The sequence below is a fragment of the Microplitis mediator genome, chromosome 2 (genome assembly GCF_029852145.1).
Source record: "Microplitis mediator isolate UGA2020A chromosome 2, iyMicMedi2.1, whole genome shotgun sequence".
Classification (NCBI taxonomy): Eukaryota; Metazoa; Arthropoda; class Insecta; order Hymenoptera; family Braconidae; genus Microplitis; species Microplitis mediator.
In genome coordinates this window covers 15,192,057-15,212,931 of record NC_079970.1, presented here as the reverse complement: position 1 = coordinate 15,212,931, position 20,875 = coordinate 15,192,057, and the positions used below count along the sequence as shown (strand labels likewise).

Sequence of the window (20,875 nt, the reverse complement as noted above, 5' to 3'; positions counted from 1 at the left end):
CAACAATATGTATGAACAGTTAGTATTAAAAGAAGAGCCGAAATACTAGGAATAGAGGGCTAGATGGAAAGCTGTAGAGAAGAAGGCGATAGCGAGGCTAAGATGTGGAAATGGAAAGAGCCTCGGTATTGGGTGAAGAAGGAGGAAAAAAGGTGTACACGGAAAGAAAGTTCTACTAATGTCTACGATGTTAACATCGTAATCGTGGACTATCCTTTCATTAGCATCAGTTATACTTCATGTCTCGCCCTTTGAGATTACAGATGTAGTACAGCTACTTTATGCCTACAAACCACACGTTTAGAGCCTAAAAAAATTTTTAAATCTCCGCCTGGTCGCTCCTGGCGCCACCAGGTGTTCATTTTCGTCATTACTTATTTGTGTGTCAACGCAAATTACATGTTTGAGCAAACGTCCTCATCTAATTTTATATTTTCAGTGAACACAGATAGTATCAAATTAGACAAATGGGAAAACATAAGGACGTTTACATAGTGAAGATAGAGACGAAGAAACCTAAAAGTTACGGCGAGAGATGAGCGATTTAAAGGAGCTGGTTATGAAGTGCTTGTCCACCCAGACTATACACAACCAAACCAACATGAACGCGAACGATAATAATAACAGCATTGATAAAAGTAAATATATTTTACTCGATCATATTCAGCACATAAAAAGCGTAATAGGAGAGCTCGTACGAGAGACGAGTCTAATCCTAACAATTCGGTTAAGCCTGCACAAGAGGCAGGATTAAGACTAAAAATAAGGTTCGTTTGGATCTGTTGCAGACAATCCGAGAAGTGACAACGGCGTTCAGACGGGAGACACTAACTGGAAAACTCCGGAAATACCACCAGCTCAGGAGTCACAGACTCAAAATGATCCAATCGACTTATCGGGAAGCGGTCCACCGGCTCGGGAAAATACACAAGAAATCGCAGCACCGTCAACGCTGAGGGCAACAGGAAACCAATCGAAGAACACGAATTCAGAACAAGCGCTAGTCCTCGATGAAGAAATTATAAAAATGATTGGTCAGGCATCAGGAAAAGAAGAAACTTTTCAAAAAATCCATTCGGATATTCAATTCGGTGGAACGCATGGCTAAAAACTGGTCTGAAAAAAGAAGGGAAGGACGAGATACTTAAAAAATACCCTCGAAGTGGGCCTTATAACCGATGGCCAAGTCACTGAGCTAGCTCTTGTCCTGACCTAAGGCTACTTATAATTAACGTAAATTAATTTATTTCGTGAGCTGGGGGGGGGGGGGCGGACTCGCCTTGTTCCTCTGAAATCAGCGCTTATCAATTATGAAAGGAAACGAACCTGATGGTTTATTCAGTAAAGATTTGATTTTACATTATTTTCAAGGAAAATATTTCATTTAATCAATTTTTTCCCAATTTGTTACATATAAGAATTCCCTAATTTTATTTTATTGAATTAATATAAATCAAATTTAGTATATAAGTTTTAATATTTTAATTTATGCGGCAGGAGACCAAGTATAATTTTAGATTGGGAAGAACGAAATCCCACTTATGGTGTACCTTACTGCGTGTTTAATCCCTGTAGATGTAGGTGGAAAATGACCCTTAAGAAGCGTAGGCAGCACGATGTAGGCCCAATCTTCGATGGTGAAAAACCCCAGGAAATGAACAGCAACGATGCAGCAACACTCTCAAATTTTATCGGCACAACTCAGTTTAATTTTAACTATCACACTAAATGACTGCGTGTAGAAATTTGACTCAAAATATATTTATATGGCCAATTGAAGCATTCTTCAAATAAATAGTTTAAAATAGTCACTGCAGCTATATCAATAACGGACGACCAAACTCAAGTCAATTGCACAATTAAAATAAAACTGATTACTGAGACTAAATGACTAGATATGGCTAGACTTATCGTTAGGCCGGCTCAAGTAAATTGTACTGAGCTCTGGTTATAGAGTAGGGACCTCGCCAAGCGTCATGAGTCCACTACCCTAATGGTCCACTCTGGGTGGTAGCCAGAGCCTAAGTCTCCGAGCAAGTGCTTGCTGGCCCTTTCATAGGTGAATTTTTGTGACGTGGAACTACCCTACTGCTGTCTGTAACTCAAGTAGAATTCGATCTAGGGGGCCTCTGTCATGGCCCCAGGTGACTGAAGAGTGTCAATGAACATCAAATTATCATAAGAGATGACCTTAAATACTCGCGCACGATTTTTGAGTCGAAAATAAAAGCGCACTGTTGCAGCCTTGTCTCCTAGAAGCACTGAAGCTTAACGCCAAAATAGAATTCGCTCGAAACGACTCAGCGCTGAAAAGAGATAAATATTTCTGCGCTACACAAAAGTTAGCGGGATCCAGTTTATCAGCTCTCGCCCCGTTGATCACCTTGCCCTTAGAAAATGAGAAGGTACATTTAAAATAGATATTAAGCACTATCTGGGATGCAGCAAAAATTCAGGCCGAGCTTCATCATTCGCAATCAGTTGCACGTATTACCACATACCCAGCCTTGAGAATCAGGCAGCTAAAAAAAAATACGTGTCCCTTAGATTTTGACGGAGAATAACAAATCTCAGTTTCATCGAAATCGGAGAGGGACACTCGGGATACTTTCCTTGTAAGAACAATTAATTTACTAGAATGATTTGGCTTTATAGTAAATAGAGCTAAATCAAAATTATCACCAAGTCAATAATGTAAATACCTAGGACTCGTGCTAAATTCGAAAGAAATGTTAGTAGAGCTCCCAGGTGAAAAGAGAAATTCTCTTATCACACATGTACTCTTCTTAATAGGTAGGAAAAGTTGCAAAATAAGAAAATTTGGCCAGATAATAGGTGCGGTAGTAGCTAGTTGCCCAGGAGTGTATTATGAGATGCTCCACTGTAAGATGTAGGAAAAAGCCAAGATAGAAGCCTTAGAACTTAGTAGGATGAACTATGACAAAAACATGAACATCCTAAACTACGTTGCTGATGACCTGAATCAGTCGCGTAACAAACTACCCACAGGGGTTAGGAAAATTAGAAATTTTAAATATCAAAGAGAAATTTTTTCTGATGCCAGCTTAACAGGGTGGGGTGCCTTTCGCAACGGCGAGGGGGCTCACGGAGAATGGTCCCAAGCCGAAAAATCTTTCCACATTAATTATTTAGAGCTAAAAGCAACCCTTTTAGCACTAAAACTATTTGCAAAAAATCTTCACTCCGCTGAAATACTATTAGAGGGACAAGATCCGAAGGCTTACATGACATCCAGAGAGTTGTGGGACTGGTTCGAAAGTCACGCCTTGTGGGTGCACGCATCCTACATTGCATCTAAAGATGACGTGGAAGCAAACTCGCTGTCGTGGATATCGAACCGTGATACAGAATGACATCTTGCAAACTAAGCATACAAAAGAATAATAAAAAAATTCGGCACCCTAAACATTGATCTCTTTGCATCAAAACAAAATAAGATATGTGGTATTTACATACAATTAAATGTTATTAATTTTTCAAACAACGTTAAAAAACTAAAAAAAAAGTTAATTAATTAACTATATTTTCCCAACCCAATCTCTCAGTACAGTATTCAAAATTTTTCTTTACATTGATTAGAGGACACAAACTTTGAACAAAAAGACGAAAATAAACGCCTGGTGACGCCAGGAGCGACCAGGCGGAGATTTTAAAATCTTTTTAGGCTCTGAACGTGTGATTTGTGGACATGAAGTAGCTGTACTACATCTGTAATCTTTCGGGCGAAACATTCGTATAATTATTATCGAGCTTCAGCCGCCTTTGGCGACCTCGCTTGATGGTTCAATTTTCAAATGTTTTATTGTAAAATCAACTATGTAGGATACATTTTTTACTATTCAGCATCGTAATTTTAACATAGAATTTTTGGATTAAAAAATATTTCAAAAATTACAATGTTAACATCGTAAAAGGAGTAAAATAAAAATTACAATTCAAAAACTATATTCATTCCTATATTCAACTTTGTAACGGGGTGGAATGCTCCCACATTACAATTTAAATATAATCTCGACTCGCGCCAAAAGATCCGCCCTCCTTCTTCAACAACTGTCAACAACTGAAGAAAATACAGTCACTGATGCGCCGGGGTCGCTACGGTCGAGTCCCGACTTTTGGTTTTAGGGGTTGGCCAACCTGAGTGGAGAGGTACGAGGGCCAGAGACGACGAGCGATCGGTCTCTTGGCTCGCAGCAACCGCCGTGGACGGACGTGCCTTTCTATCAACTACCACTAACATCTTGGTTTCCACAAGTATCTACTACTACTACTACTACTACTACTACACGTGCTGCTAGTCATCATTCAAATTGGGCCAAGAGCATATAAGCCCACGACTCGTGGAAGCTTATTTCTTTTATTAAATTAATTTGAGTTTATTTAACGGTTATTTATATAATAATTATTGTGGATTAGATCTGGTCGATGGGAAAGGATTGGAACGGTTTGGTGGACTTGGAAGGAAGGACTGGGTCTGGTTTTGGTCTTGGAGGAAAAGGATAGTTGGAATAAGAAGGACTGGTTAAGGTTGGAGATTGTTGGAGTAAGTGAACTCGTTTGTCTTATTGTCAGGTTAACTATTCATTTGTTAAATAATATTTTATTAATTGAGGAGTCGTTATTTGTTAAAGTAGTCGAGTCAATTTATTAGAGTCAGTAGAGTCACATTGCTGTTTATAAAATTAGTCGAGTCAGTGTCATCCGTCATTTTGGTTATTGTTCATCTCATTAATTATCTGTAAAGCGGCTTCGTCAAATAAATGCCATTGTTTTATATTTAAATTGGACATATAAATTTAATTTATCACAACCTTCCTGACAAGGTAGTTATAAGAATTCTCTCTTCATATTTTAATACTGTGTGGTCCAGTAAGGGGCTTACCCTCACCTGGAGATACTGAGTTCAGCTAGACAGGTTTGCAAGACACCTTAAGTTTTGCACATGTGTGGGACACTTATTGTATGGAGACCACAATCACAAATTAATATAATAAGTGCACCCATTACAACTTTCTATTAACTTTTGAATAAAATGAATATTACAGTGCTGCCTCTGTTATAATACTACTTATGTTATAAAAGTTACGATGCTACATTGTAATTTGTAAATAGTAATTGTGTCCACTGTAATAGTCGTTCTCGTGACTTATAACTGTTTATTTATATCGTTTATATGAATGTTAAAAACAATTGAGACTTGTGTGTCTTTCTGTGGCCGAGTGGTCTAAGGCGTCATTTAATTAGCAATCGAAAGGTCTCGGGTTCGAATCCATCACCCAAACGTTTATTATTTTATACTTTTATTTAAAATTTCTATTGCACCGAATTCTCAAATTTTACGATGTTCACATCGAAATTTGTACTAAAGAACTTAAGACTTTGAGTGATTGGTAGGTAATATTATTTCAAATGAAACCTACAATGATACATCGTAAAAACTATGAACTTAAAAGTTTAGTCCACCACTTCAATAACTATTAGGAAAAATTACGATGTTAGCATCATAAATTTAACTGGAATTTTTTTTCCATGTAGAAAATTATTGATATGAAAATTCTCGGCAGCTGTATAAAAATCTGAAAAACTTACAAGGAGTTAATTCATGGCTCTCGAAGCATCGCAGGTGTCATTCCTGACCAGCAATCAAATTTATAACTGCATCTCGTCGATTAAAACCGAGTGACATGGTAGCATGGATTCTAGCCAATAGTTACAGATCGCTAAACTAAACCGATTAGTAGTTTTTGTTTTGTTGTCGGCTTTCTGACCTTTTTAATGTTAGCTACAACCAGCAATAAATTCTATGACTGCACCTTAGTGACAAATTCTGCGAATCATTGTAGCGTGGGGACTGGTAGGCAGTTTTCAAGTAACACGTACTTAAGCAAATACTCTTGGATGAGAGCTTTGTGCAAGGCTCATAGTTATTAGTGTCTCTTTCTACGTATGTGCCTTGCGCAAGATTGCGTAGCAAGGAATTGACTTGAAAATTGTGCATAATTTGCTCAAAGTATTGTAGGCAAGAATATTGAAGGTATTTCTAACATGGTGCAGCCAAATGTTTTTAATGCATTTCTAGCCCAAAGAGCTTGCAGTAGATACTTGCCATGTCTTGATAAAGATTTACTCATGGCGCGCGATACTCTCTAGACTATTCCTTCCCCCGCTAGTTTTAACTTGAGCAAAGCTTCAGCAAACCATGCGCAAGGTAGATTCAACATTCTTCTGGCACCGATTTTTCCTTAAAATTAAATAATAACTTTACCAAAACTCTTGTGTAAGGCTAGCATAAGACTTGCAATTCAAATCGGCCCTAAATATCTGGAGCAAGAGCCATAGGTGAATGGTGACGCTAGCAACTATGGAACGAGTGCAGGCTCGTGCAAGCCTTTAAAAAAACTGCTTTATGGGACACTGGTCACCAGATCTAGCCAATTTATTATTTTTATTTTATTGCTGGCTACTGGAGTTTAAACGATGTCTTAGTTCGATTTAAACTCAAATTATACTAAAATGAAACTGAGGGCAATATCTTAAAATATAAATCTTCATCCGTGAAATAGAAAAAATAGTTCTTTAAAGTTTGAAGTGAGTAAATTTATTGGATAATTATGTTTTTAATAATGTATCTATTACGGCTTCCCGAAACTCAAGTTTGCCAAATATCTTCAGATCATTTAGACCACCATGCTCCCTGTCTATCTAAAGAGCAATCACTTATCAGTTCTCGAAACTACATTTTTCAAAATTTGCTGCAGTTATACCTCAAAGACAAATCATCTGATCGATTTGATTATTGTTGCACATTTTTTATATATATTTCTCCGACCATGAACCTCCGGTTTTCCGATCAAATAGGAAATATAGTTTTGGCAGGCCGAATATCATCAAATTTTCGCGCGAAATTTAAAACTCTTTTTAAAAACTGTCATTTTGTTAAATTTCAATTTTTTATTCAATCGAGGGTCATAGTATGGACAATACCTTCTAGTTCAAGAAACTTTTTGGTTTTTTTGATTTCATCCACTGTGAAGGTCGCTATCACTGCAGCAGTGGAGAGACTTTTTTAGCCTTGGTAGATTGTAAATAACTCGTTGAATTTTCATTTTTTTAGTTCAAAAGTTTTATCATATATTTATTATATATCTACAAATATATCCTTGAAACATTAAAACATTCCATGCAGTAGTTTTCTTTAAAAAAAATCCTGGAAGTCATTTTTTTTGCAGGCGGTCACACTAGTGGTGTCCCCTAAAATACTTATTCCATTTTACCGATAAATGGTCAACTATTTGTTACATCAGAAAATAATAAAAAGTACTCGATGATTTTCGCAATTCGTATTTTATAATGCCAAACTAATTTCATGCCAAATTCTTTACAATTAATTGACTATTGTAATTTTCATGAAAGGATACAATTGGTAGAGCTTTCTTCTGAAAGTCAAGAACGCAATAATTATGAAGCGGATCAACAAAATCTAACATATGATGAGGAGCTAACAATCTCTCTTCTTCAGTCACTTTGGCTGTAATAATATCTAAACCTCTATAGACCTGAAACAAAAAAAAAATAAAATTGTTTTAATCAACTGTTATTTTTATTAATATTATATAAGTAAGGAGATTCGCTAGATGAACTTCACTAGTTACGAAACGTTTGTTACGCCCTGGTTGATGTTTCGGCGCTAGCGTGATTCGGCGGTTGATTTAAAATTGACGTAATGTAAATTTACATATAATTATAAATAATAATTTATATGGGTTGAACAGCCACCAGTTGGTGGTTGTAATGAACTCGTTATTTTTATATAATATTAAATATATTATCCAAATCTGTTTTATTCAATGAATAAAGAGATACTTGGAGAATTGTGAAATGTACAATTGAGGTAATTTATAATATTGTTAAGGTATTCTTAACAATAGCTTTGAGAAAGTGAGAAGGGAGTTGAGTTTTTGAAGTGAAACTTCTTTAGGCACGGTAGGGAAAAATTTTTGTAACTCCTTGTCTTGTAACGTGAATCTTTCTTGTAACTCGTATACGTGAAGGTATCTATTCGTGTGTATGTGTAAACATGTATGAATGCCTATGTGGGTCTAGTAGTATACCGAAATGAGTAAATGTATAGTTGAGTATATATAATCCGGGGCTTCATATAGTATATAGTTCATGAGCATTCTCAAATAATATACATCTATATACATACACCTATATATATATATATATATAATATATGTCGGAGATGAAAGAATAAAATGGGGTTTTCCAATGGGACGGGAAATTTCCTACAGTCAAGACTAGTTTAGAATAACAATTAAATAAAATTTAAGGTCTAGTTGTTTACAACTTAAGTAGATTATTTTTATTGCGGGAGGCTTAGGCTCGCTGTGACATCTGTTCACCAAGCGTAGCCACGGTCACAGGATGGGGATAGTAAGACACAGAGGACAAGGTAGTAAGATAATGAGATTGTTGTCCTTCTTTGAATATTTTGACTCAAAGGTTTTTAATGAAGAGTACAGAGTTTTTGGACTAGTTGAGTCGGTCAGTTCTGATCGAGCATTCGTTGTGCGAGTTCAAGTTGTCCTGTCGACCGTGGATTCGTTCTCGAGCCTAGTTTGCCGTAGTATTTGTAAATAATTTGATCGGGATTTATTCGAATATTGTGGGACTGTCGTGTATTACAATTATTATAATTTCCTGTGTAATCAATTATTGCATTAATTAGTATTTAGTGTATTTTAATATTTGTGCGACACTATTTTCATTATATTACTTGTCTAAGTATCATTATTTGTGAACAATACTTTTAATATTAAATCACTGTGCATAATTATTATTCGTTTATATTTTAAATAAAATTGAGAGAAATTAATATTGAGACCAATACTCGGGATAACGCTCAAGCTTGTAATGACTTTCCGACATCAGAAGTGGGATCTGAATCGTCAACAGGAATTTCTGCGGAACAGTTTAGTTATCTGTTAGAAATTCAAAATCGGAATCTTGTGAAATTAATCTCGGTATTCAATAGTGAATATGTGTTTAGCTAAATGTTTGTTGGAAGGTAGTGCGCTTATTAGTAAATATTTAGCTGTATTTTTAAATGGAATTTTGTCATCGCTTACACCGAAATGAAAAATCTAGCTGCGAAGAAGTCGCTGTGTCAATTGTGCTCGTTTATGTTTTAAGTATAGCATGCGTGGTCATATCGCTTTAAAGTGTCCATCTCCAATTGGAAACGAGAATACTAACTACAATGAACGTTGTTTAAATAGTTGCACTGTGGCAGCTCCATCAGAATCTTTAAGACGACTTAGTGAGTCGTTTTCATTTTGTTTCGATTCTTGGACAGATTGTTCATTAATTAAAAGAGAGCATTGCTATTTGATTCTCAGGGAAAAGAGAACATAAATTAATAATTTTAAAGGTGATAGAAACCGCTATTTCAAATTGTATGATACAAATGTTATCTACTCTAACCACAAATGGTCAGACAATAGAGATTTTTTTTTCATGTTGTATAAGATGGTTATTTAAAGAGCGACGTCATGATTGGTCGTAGAACTTTTAATCAAAGATTTGACGTTAACATAATTCTAGATTACTTTGCAATTTTTTAAGAGTAAAACTATTTGTGTATTCTATAAATCGGAATTAAATGATAAAATCGATTTAAATAACGTAGATACAGATCTAATCGGTTAGTACTAAATGAATGAATACTTATGAATACTTACAATACGTACATTGAAAACACAAAAAGAAAAAAGAAAGATTAAAATCTCTTTAAACAAACTTGGTTTTTTTCGATTAAGAAAATTGTTTTGAATGAAGTTTTCAAATTGTTGCACTAGATGTGTTTTGGATTGAAGGTTTTGAATGGCATCATTTATTGTGCTGAAGTTTGCTCTAATTTTTCGAAATATTCATTTTTCAAGATCCCTGTTCATTATCTCAGGTATGAGATTAAGGCCGATGAAGTCCGACCAAACCCTTATAAAATTTTAGCGCTGCAGTCGACTCTGTCTAAAGGTTCCACGTCGGGACAGGACCATTGCCTAAAGGTTCCCTCCCCACCATCAGCACTTCCCCTACAATGTGTTCCCCCCGAGCGCCGAGGCGCACGCTAAAACGAACACATTGCGCAGTAAACATAACCTCAAAAAAATGTACATTCAAAGTTAGCGCTCGAAAACTGAATTGTGATTCGTCACTCGAGAAAGCGGGTGAGGGAATATCCGGGAACCTTTAAGCAATGTATCCTGGAACCTTTAGGCAGAGAACCTTTAGACAGAGTCGACTGTAACAGAGCTACCTGCATCCTCACTCAGCTGAGACAATTTACAGGCCTTTCGTCTTATTTCCGTAAATTTATACCTGAATTTTTACAAATATTGAAATTCTTTATATTACATTGATTTATGATATTTAATTCGAACTTTCCGATAGCATTGCACATTAGGGTGTCCGTTATTTCCCAAATTGATTTTTGAGTCTGCAGCGCCCTCAAAATTTTTAGTAAATGCCCTAAAAAAAATTATGAAACCCATATGAGCTCTTAATATTGATAATAACCCGTGCCGCAAACACGATTTATTTCCCATTTAAATAACATGGGGTTTTCGTACTTTTTGCAATTAATTTTTTCTTTGCGAAGCCAGTTGATACATTGCTGCGGCACCGAATTATTTTTGTAGGAAATTGAACGTTCTACAAAAAGTTTTTCTGAAATTTTTCAAAAAAATCACTTCCGTCAAAGTTATTCAAGGTCAAAGTTGAACTAAAAATAATTTTTTTTTTTTTTTTTTAACAAAAAATTATCATTATTTACATCCATATTTATTATTTATTGCCGAAAATATCTTATTTTAACGATTTTTTTGGGTCTGTGAAAATAATTGAAAAGAGGAGATTTAACTGTTATTGGAAAAAAATTCCCATGAATTAAAAATTTTGAATTCACTATCACTTTTATGAAAAAATAAAATTCGTGGCTACGCATGCGCACGAAAGCAAGATGTAGTACCATTACAATCCAGCGTCGTGTTTGGCTATAGTCAGTAATTATCCAAATCGTTCTGTTGTCAAAAATATTTTAGGTGTTTCTAGTATTAATATTGATAGTTACATGTGACATATTATTATTCAGAATCAGTGGTGTTTAACATTGTCATTACTGACATTATTTTTATTATAAAAACATAAATAAAATTTATAAAGTCTTCAAAATTATAATTATACTGCTATAATCATTGAAACGAATCTTTTCTGTCGTCGATTTTACCAAAGCTTTCCTCCAACTTCGAGTAGCTCCAAAAAATGTCGAGAAAACAGCTATTATCAGTCCGTTTGGCTTATTTGAGTTTTCATGCAAGACTTTTGGACTCAAAAATGCAGCACAGACGTTCCAAAAATTTATCGACGAAATCACCCCTAATCTGGATTTCGTATTTCCATACATCGACGATATACTAGTCACATCCAAAGACGAAGAGGAACATTTAAAACACCTCAAGATATTATTTCAACGTCTTCGTGATTACGGACTAGTGATAAACGTTCCGAAGTGCCAGCTAGGCAAAACCGGAGTCAAATTCCTCGGTTATTCAATCAACGAACACGGCATTAAACCTGTAACGGGGTAAAAATTAAAATTTTCGAATTTAAATCAACCTGATTTCCCGCGGTTGATTAATTACTCTGAATACCCCATATGCATTACTATTTCATCGATTTGTCGCCGGGCGCGCTAATTTAAGAGGCTCGTCCCCAAGACCAGGAGGCGAGCACTCAATGCTTTTAGATGGGACCGAATTCCGTCAGCGGGTCGAGTTTTTTAATACCAACATTAGAAGTAATTTCATATTAAAGCTGTTAGGGAGACAACACTGCCGACAAGATATCAGCGCCCTCAGTCGGTCGGTCGCTAAAACAGCGTGATAGCGGCAATTTTTAAAAATAGAAAATCAGAAATTAAAAAAAGAAATGCGTATTGTATTTAATAATTGTAAATAAACTAATATGTTGAAAATATTATATAATTGTCATTATTGGGTAAAAAACCACTGATAATAACCTTATCAATAACCATAAACAACAACAATAATACAAAAGCAAAAAAATTTATTTATTCAGAATATAAAATGCATTTAAATACAATCTAGAACTTGTTGGTTAAACCAATTATAACATTAATAAATTATTTAATTATTCCGAGTGTCTGTATGTATGTGTGTGTGTGTGTGTGTGTGTGTGTGTGTGTGTGTGTGTGTGTGTGTGTGTGTGTGTGTGTGTTTTCAGAAATGGCGCGATCGATCAATTCCAAAATCTAGTCAGCACTAGAATTCAATAAAACGCGTTGATTGCCCCAGCCATCAAAATCGGTTCACTCGTTCAAAAGAAACCGTTAACGGAAGAATTAAAAAAATTTTTTTTTAGTTTTTTTGAAATTTCTCAAAAAACGACTCGATAAATCAATTTCAAAATTCGATCAGCTTTAGAACTTGCTAAAACGCGTCGATCGCCACCTCAACCGTCTCAATCGGTCTATTCGATTGAGATATCGTTGGAGAAAAAATGGTTAGAAACGGTTTTTTTCGAAAACAACGGCATACAAAAGTATTTTCGAGCTCGAAAATGTATTCACAACGATGTTTTCGAGCTCAAGGAACTCGAAAATAGCGGGAAGTTTTAGAGCTGGCCCGCAGGGTCAACCGATAGACCGATTTTATTATGACACAAATCGATATTGCATAAAATTTTATTTTTATATTTGACAGATATACGACCACACATATATGCATATAAATAGCAACAACAACAATATAGCGCTAGTAAGTCATAGAGCTGCCAACTACACGGTATTAATTTTGAAATTTCACTTTGTCAAGTTGACGAACTAAACCTTACCGGCTCTGACAAAATTGGGTATGGTGGGGGTCAGCAGTGCTCGCCGCCTGACCAAGGGTAAAAAAAAAACACCAAGTGATGATTGGATCATCGGTACAGCCTACATGCAAGAGCTCATCACTTGTAAAAAAATCGGTCTGTCAGTTGACCCTGCGGGCCAGCCCCAAAACTTCCTGCTGTTTTCGAGCTCGTTGAGCTCGAAAACATTACTGTGAATACATTTTCGAGCTCTTCGAGCTCGCAAATACTTTTGTATGCCATTGTTTTGTAAAAAACCATTTTTTAGCATTTCCTTCTCCCACGATATCTCGCGAACGAATTATCCGATTTTGATGGTTGAAGTGGCAATCGACGCGTTTTATCAAGTTCTGAAGCTAATCAAATTTTGAAATTGATTTATTTAGCCGTTTTTGAGAAATTTCAAAAAAACCAAGGAAAAAATTTTTTTTGAATTCTTTCGTCAACGGTTTCTCTTGAACGAATGAACCGATTTTGATGGTTGAGGTGGCATTCGACGCGGCTTATAGAGTTTTAGAGCTGATTAGATTTTGGAATCAATCCATCGAGCAAATTAAAAGTTATCCAAATAAAACATTTTCGAAACAATTTTATTTTTGAAATATCTCTGAACGCACCCTACCTATTAAGTTCAAATTTTTACGGCCTCAAGACATTAACAAGCCGCGTCGAATGACACCTCAACGATCAAAATCGGTTCATCCGTTCAAGAGTTATGAATATTTACATACATACATACGTACGTACGTACGTACACACATACATACACTCGGACATCATCGTGAAATTAGTCAGGATAGCTTCCTAGGACCTCGAAACGTCGACATCTGATGGAAATTCGATTTTCGTAAATCGGACCGAAACCAATAACTTCCCGAATTTTTGAAAATTTACAATTTTCTTCGCGGGAAGTTAAAAATTAAATCGTCTTGAGATGAGCATATCTTACGACGAAATTCAAAGAAGTCAAACTCGTCTGGCTAATTTTGTTATTTTCAATAATAACAATAATGTTTCTCTGCCGATTCATTTTAATAAAAAAATTTTCACTTTAGGAGCTTTTGACAATTTTGATCACAATGGAACAACGGCGTCGGACTTAGATGACGTACATGACACAGTAGTTGTTCTATTTCAGGAAAAATCATCAGAAATACTCAAAAAGCCAAAAATATCTGAAACTGAAGTGCCCAGGCGTGACAGAACATTTAATAATATTTTACGCTGTCAAAATTTACTGAAGTATAAGCATCAAGATGGACCAATTACTATTCCTGATAATTTTAAAGTACATCATGCTGCAGCAGACATTAGTGATAATTAGAGCCAGGAAGTTTGCCCTGCTAAAAATAGCGCTAAAAAAATTTCTATAACGACAAATTTGATTGGCTTATTTAATTTTCGAATTAAATCGAATTCAAAGAGAAAACAAAAGAACGATCTACACTAAAAACAATTTTAAATATTAATAGTATATTTATAAGAAATAACTTAAAATTCTTCTAGTCAAATATAAAGTACAAGGGAAACCCATTTATTTTTTATAGAAAAAAAAACTAGATAAATCACGATTGAATATGAATCTCAGCAAGGAATAAAAAACGAAGAACAGAATTTTTTTTATTGAAAAAAAAGCTGACTAGGTCTTAGTTTCACAGCTCGACCTCTTGGTACTCCAGCTTGTCCGTCCAACTACACCAATTTTTCTTTATGATTTTTTTTTTATTTGGAGGAAGAACCAGTCTTGCTGGCGATCTTGCTAGCAATCTTGCCCGCAATCGTGCTCGTGATCTTGCTGACAACCTTGCTCGTGATCTTGCTGACAGTTTTGCTCGCGATCTGGCTGACAGTTTTGCTCGCGATCTGGCTGACAGTCTCACTCGCGATCTTGCCGGCAATCTCGCCAGCAAGTTGCGAGCAAGATTACGAGCAAGATCACGAACACGATTGCCAGCAAGATCACGAGCAAGGTTGCCAGCAAAGTCGCGAGCGAGACTGTCAACAAGATCGCGAGCAAGACTGTGAGCAAGATCACGAGCAAGATTGCTAACAAGATCGCGAGCAAGACTGGTTTTTCCTCCAAAAAAAAAAAAAACAAAAAAAAATTGGAGTAGTTGGACGAACAAGCTGGAGTACCAAGAGGTCGAGCTGTCATACTTGGACCGAGTCCACTGGTTTTCCCTATAAAATAAACATAAAATAAAAACTCTTATAAATATACTATTAATATTTAAAACTGTTTTCAATGTAGATCGTTCTTTTGTTTTCTCTTTAAATTAGATTTAATTTAAAAATTAAATGAGCCAATAAAAATTGTCGTTATAAAAATTTATTTAGCGCTATTTTTAGCAGGGCAAACTTCCTTGCTCTGGTGATAATAATTATAATAAAATATCTATTGAAGATTTCACCTGGGCTTTATGTCGAATGGATATATCAAAAGTACCTGAAAAGTTATCAAAAGTTAACGAAATACAAGACATTCCTTCCCAAGATAATTTTTTGAGAGAAGTAACATTCCTGCGCGAAGATAACTACGAGTTACATATGCACCATGAAATGTCTGTTTCAATCACGAATCAAAATGAAAATTTATTTGAAAAAATGATTAAATTTCTTAATGACAAAGTTAATTCATTCACTCCAGGAGAGAATGTACTAATTAATATTTGTACCAAAGAGTTATATCCGTCCGAAACAGTGGTTGCAGTAAATTGTGTGTTTGATACAGGCTGTGCATTGTATAAAACTTTTTGTCACGAGCGTTTTTTCACCAAAAAAAAATAGAAAAAGTTTGTCGGAGCCAATGAAACAGGTTAAATTAAGTTTGGTAGATAAGCCAAAAAAGTCACAGGCCACACACAAGTCTGACTCGAATTTAAAATTAGGAAAATCCGCGCAAAGAATGATTGATTTAGCGAGAGAACGTAAGTATAATTTAGAATTATTATTTTCTTTTGAACTCACATTTAGCAATCCATTATTCACCGACTTATTAATAATGCGCGTGCTTAAATAATTTCATCTTCATGTTTTTATAATTTTTCAACTTGTAGATTGGAAGCTGAATCTATTCTGTTATATAAAATCACAGACGATACAGATTTACCAATGCAAGATAAAAAGTTTTGGTCATCGACAGCAAATTGCTTATTACTCCAATCCTACCTCGTCAATTTTATTATAAGTAATAACGATTTAATAAAACCTGATATTGAGATGGTAGTGCAACAGGTAACTATCAAAATTATCAAATAGATCAAAAGAAGATTATTCATATCGACGACTGCGTAAAAAAGAATTATTTGATTATTAAAACGATCGGTGGTAACTGTGATCTTATAGCAATGATGCTATTCTATTGGAGAATTCGAAAACAATTTGGATTCCAGGTAATTTCAATAATTGCAGTGAAAAAAAAAATTTGCAACCGTAACAAAAGTCAAGATTACGCAGCTATGTGTTATTTATTTATTTATTTATTTAATAGACAAACGCCAATCGGCTATTTACATTATTATGATTATGTATTAATATAATAAACTATTGCTGATGGGGACTCTAAGTCAATATACATTAATTATTATGGATATTGCACTATAAGAGTATTAAAAGAAAGTGAAAGTGGGCCAGGTACATACCCTGTGGAAAAAGTCTGATAGAAAATGTTAAGTTCCAATAAAATTCCAGATAGGCCTATCTGGATCGAAAAATGTGCAGATAGAAATTCTATCATAACTTATCCGTTGATACCGAAAATTGAAATCTATACGTGTTTTCCATATGGTAATCTATAGGATTGTTTTATTTTTTACATTGATTGGATTTTACTCAGATAACCGGGTAGAGTATTTATTGGATTAAATACGGCCAGATCAAAATACTGAACTTATAAGTATACGCAGTTACTAGAAGCTATATTTTTTTATCTGCACATACATTTAGGCTGTACAAGCTATATATGTATCAGGTTTTCCTGCTAATAAATGTGTCCGTATTACACTGGATGATCAACTCAATTTTCCTATCAGAAGCTAACAGTAATTGTTCATCTAATTTTTTTATCTTTATCGTTAAGAATAATGTATTTACAATACAAAAATGTGATTATTTTGTGAACTTTTATAAGAAAATTCTGTTTCAAAAACACATTAGATTCCAATAACTGAATCTGACATTCCATTAAATGCATTGTAATTGTAACTACAAGCAATTGCAGTTTTTTTTTTTTTTTTTTTGTAGTAGTTACAATTAACACGTTATTTCGATATTCATAAGTTGGTATAAGAATTTTCTGTGTAGTAAGAATCAATCTCTATCGGATATCACGGCAATAGTTTTTTGATTTTCTATATGTAATACACAGTTATAAATCTTCATTATGGTCATATTTATAGAAGACTATATTTTTCGTAAGATTTGATTCACTAAAAATATAAATCTGATTGAACCTACTTATTATCGCGAATTTTTCCGTACCGATTGAGTCAGCTATTTATAACAACTAATAATAAAAATAAATTGTTTTATTCGGCATCAACGTTTTAGAAGATTTTGATTTTTAAATTAATTATTTTTACAAATTAAGAATTACATGTCATTTGTTTGCATTGAGGTATTTCATGAAATGTTTATAATATATTTTTATTTTAATCACAGCTACGTTTTTATCAGTTGAAAAATATCGGATTAAAAAGGATACTGTATGTATTTCCAGTTGTACTAATAGAATATACTTAATTCCATTAAGAAAAAATTTTCACCTAACTTTCTTCACTTTACCAATTGCTACAATTCGTTTAAAACTTTTCTAATAATTTCTAACTGAAGTATAGAAATAAATTTTCTAATTCTAATTACGGTTGAATTAAAACAGTTACAAATCTTTATCATTAAACAGATCGTATAGGGATTTACATGCCTGATTGAAAAATCCAATTCACTTCAATAGGATTTGATCGAGAATTTTCGATTGAATCCCATTGAAATGAATCGGAAATTTCCGAAAAATATATTATTTTCTGATTGAAACCAATTGAATCCCATTCAAAATTTTTGATCGGAATGAATCGGTTCAAATCGGAAAATAATAACGAAATCAAACTAAGTGTTATGACTGTAACAAATAATTAAATATACTTCAAAATCGTTTGAAAAAAAAAATTTTTGTTTTTAAGTTACTAGACATTTTAGAGAAATTGTATTTTGTTTTATAATTTGAAAAAACGAGAATAACTTACATTAATAATCCACATTTTAATTTACTATGAGAAAATAACATTTCATTTCTCTATTTTTAAGCATCAAAATTACATAATCGTGGTGGTTTCTTAATATTATAAAACTTTAGTTCAATGTTTTAAAAGTATCCGTTCACAAACAGGACGAGTACCAGGAGAATGAGTATTTGCATACTGAAAAATAATTCGTGGAAAATATTCTTCAATAGTGTGTGAAATATGTTAATGTATTGTATTGGAAATTGTGTGTAGTGGACGATGCTGGTGGTAGGGGTAAAGAATTAGTTAGACACATTGTAAATATATAACTAGAGCCCGCCGAAGTTAAGCCGGTAGTCACGTTGTCTGTCAGTTGTTTCTTGGCCGTTAATCGTGCTATATCGACAAAAATCTTAGTGACATTGTATGTGCGTTCTGTGTTTACCAAATATAACCCCCAATAATCCATCTACACCAGACTATGTAAGTACTGATTATTTAATTTTGATTTTATTGATTTTATAAGAAATAAGATAAAGTTGATTAGTTTCGAAAGACTTCTATTTTTAATTTTGTTCTTAATTTTAGTTTTTCGAAAAACTAAATATGATCGCATTGATAATTTATAAAAATAATCTTGGATAATTAAAAACTTCTTAATTTAATAATCAATTTTTAACTTTTTAATAATTATTGTTTAACTTTGTCAGTGTTTTTCAAACATTAGGCACTGCAGTGTTTACTTGAAACATTGCAAAGCAATTTTAAATTTCAGCTTACATTGTAAAAAATTACCAAGTGATTTTTTTAATGCGCATCAATATTTAAGAGATGTTTTGAATTATTTGTTTCACTTACGATTGAACCAATAATTTAATTATTGATTAAAGAGATAATAAGAGAGTTTATAACTGAGATGATAAATTTGTTTGAACAAGTGTCGTGATTGATAGGATTGTATCGGAATCTCCAGTTTTATAAATAGAATCCCGTAGATTCCATTAAAAAGTTATAAGCTATATGTTTGGGTGGGTTTGTTTTTCTTTTTATTATATTATTGTCTGCCAACAATCAATTACCAATTATAATTTTAATGGATTCTGAAAATATACCTATAAAATCAGCATAACCCTGATTAAAAACTCCGTTTGAAACCAATGAATTCCGATTGAAAGTCTATCGGATTTCAATCGGAACCAATCGGATTCAATCGGGATTTATTGATTTCAATCTGAGTTTTTAACCCTTTAGAGTCAGAGGATCTCGAAACGTCTCCGTGTGAGACTAATGGGGAGAGCGCAAATCGTAGAGTCCCGTGAGCATGTATGAGTGACATTTTTTAGATGAAAATTAAATCTAAACATTTTACTGCCTCAAATTTAATTTTCAGTACATCAATGTTCGTATGTTATAGAAACTGAGGGAAAGTCTGATAAAGTAGTAAAAGAGAGTAATGGAACAATGAAAAAGGGAAAAGGTATGAAACAGATAGAAGTTTCTAGCTCCGGTGACAGTAGCAGTGCCAATAGCAGTTCTGGTGAAGAAAGTACCAATTTTGAAAGTGAAACTAGTAGCGATAAAAATGGCGATAACTAAACTTTTTTTTATCTATCCTTAATTTTTGGAATAATAAATATAGTCAAGTAATATAACAGAGTACAATTATTGCTAATAAAATTTATTGCTAATTATGTTGATGACTGTTAACTAAAGATACTATCGAAAATAAATTTTTATACATTCCTTGAAGTTTTAGTATTTTGGTTTAAGTATGATACATATAAGTAATTATTTAAAAAAAGATCAAATTTATTCTAATTTACTGTTTCCGAATAGTAAGTGAATGAAGAAGATGTATTGTGATCAACCCCATACCATCTGATCATTTTCTAATTTGGAATATCTGATAAATTTTAATTCAACGTCAAGATGGAACAGTACATTCAAAGACTATTATAACATTGCTAATATATTCTTATAAATTCTTATCAACAATATTAATTTTTTATTTGGTGAAATACATATATATAACTATACAAAAGATAAAATTTATTCGCAAATACTGTTTTCACACAGTATGTTACTGAAGAAAATGTATTGGGATCAACCCCATACAATATGATCGTTTTCTTATTTGGATTATCTGATCAATTTTACTCTAATACTGAAATGGAATAATGCGTTAAAATGCTATACAGATATTGCTGATACTTTCTCATAAATTTTTATAAGCTGTAATATTTTTGGTTTAGGAAAATACATATAAATAAACATTAAAAAAAGATAAAAATTATCCGTAATTACTGTTTATAAACAGTACGTGGATATAAAAAATGTATTTGGATCAAGCTCATTCAATCTGATCGTTTTCTACTATCAATTGCCTGAAAAACTCTAATGTAATATTAAAATAGAATAGTACATTAAAAGACTTACCAGATATTGCTAATAGGTTCTCGTAGATTTTTATAAACTACGTTATTTTCTATTTAATAAAACCTATATATAAATATTAAAAAATGATTAACTTTATCCGCAATTGCTGTTTGTAAACTGTACACGCGAATGAAAAATCTGTATTTCGATCAACCCCATACAATCTGATCGTCTTCTGATTCGGATTATCCGATAGAGTTTGATATACTGTCAGAATGGAAAAATACTGAAAAGTACATAATGCATATTTAACTGATAAATTCTCA

At 33.6% G+C, this 20,875-nt stretch overlaps 1 protein-coding gene across 1 annotated transcript in view; it reads right to left on the bottom strand.

Annotated features, from left to right (window-relative positions):
• The window catches only part of LOC130663524 (tRNA dimethylallyltransferase), a 103,633-nt gene that overhangs the window by 70,918 nt on the left and 11,840 nt on the right, over positions 1-20,875 (bottom strand). Inside the window, exon 2 of the mRNA XM_057462788.1 lies at positions 7,440-7,577. Coding sequence (XP_057318771.1) covers positions 7,440-7,577 — 138 coding nt within the window. The remainder of the gene's footprint in view (positions 1-7,439; positions 7,578-20,875) is intronic.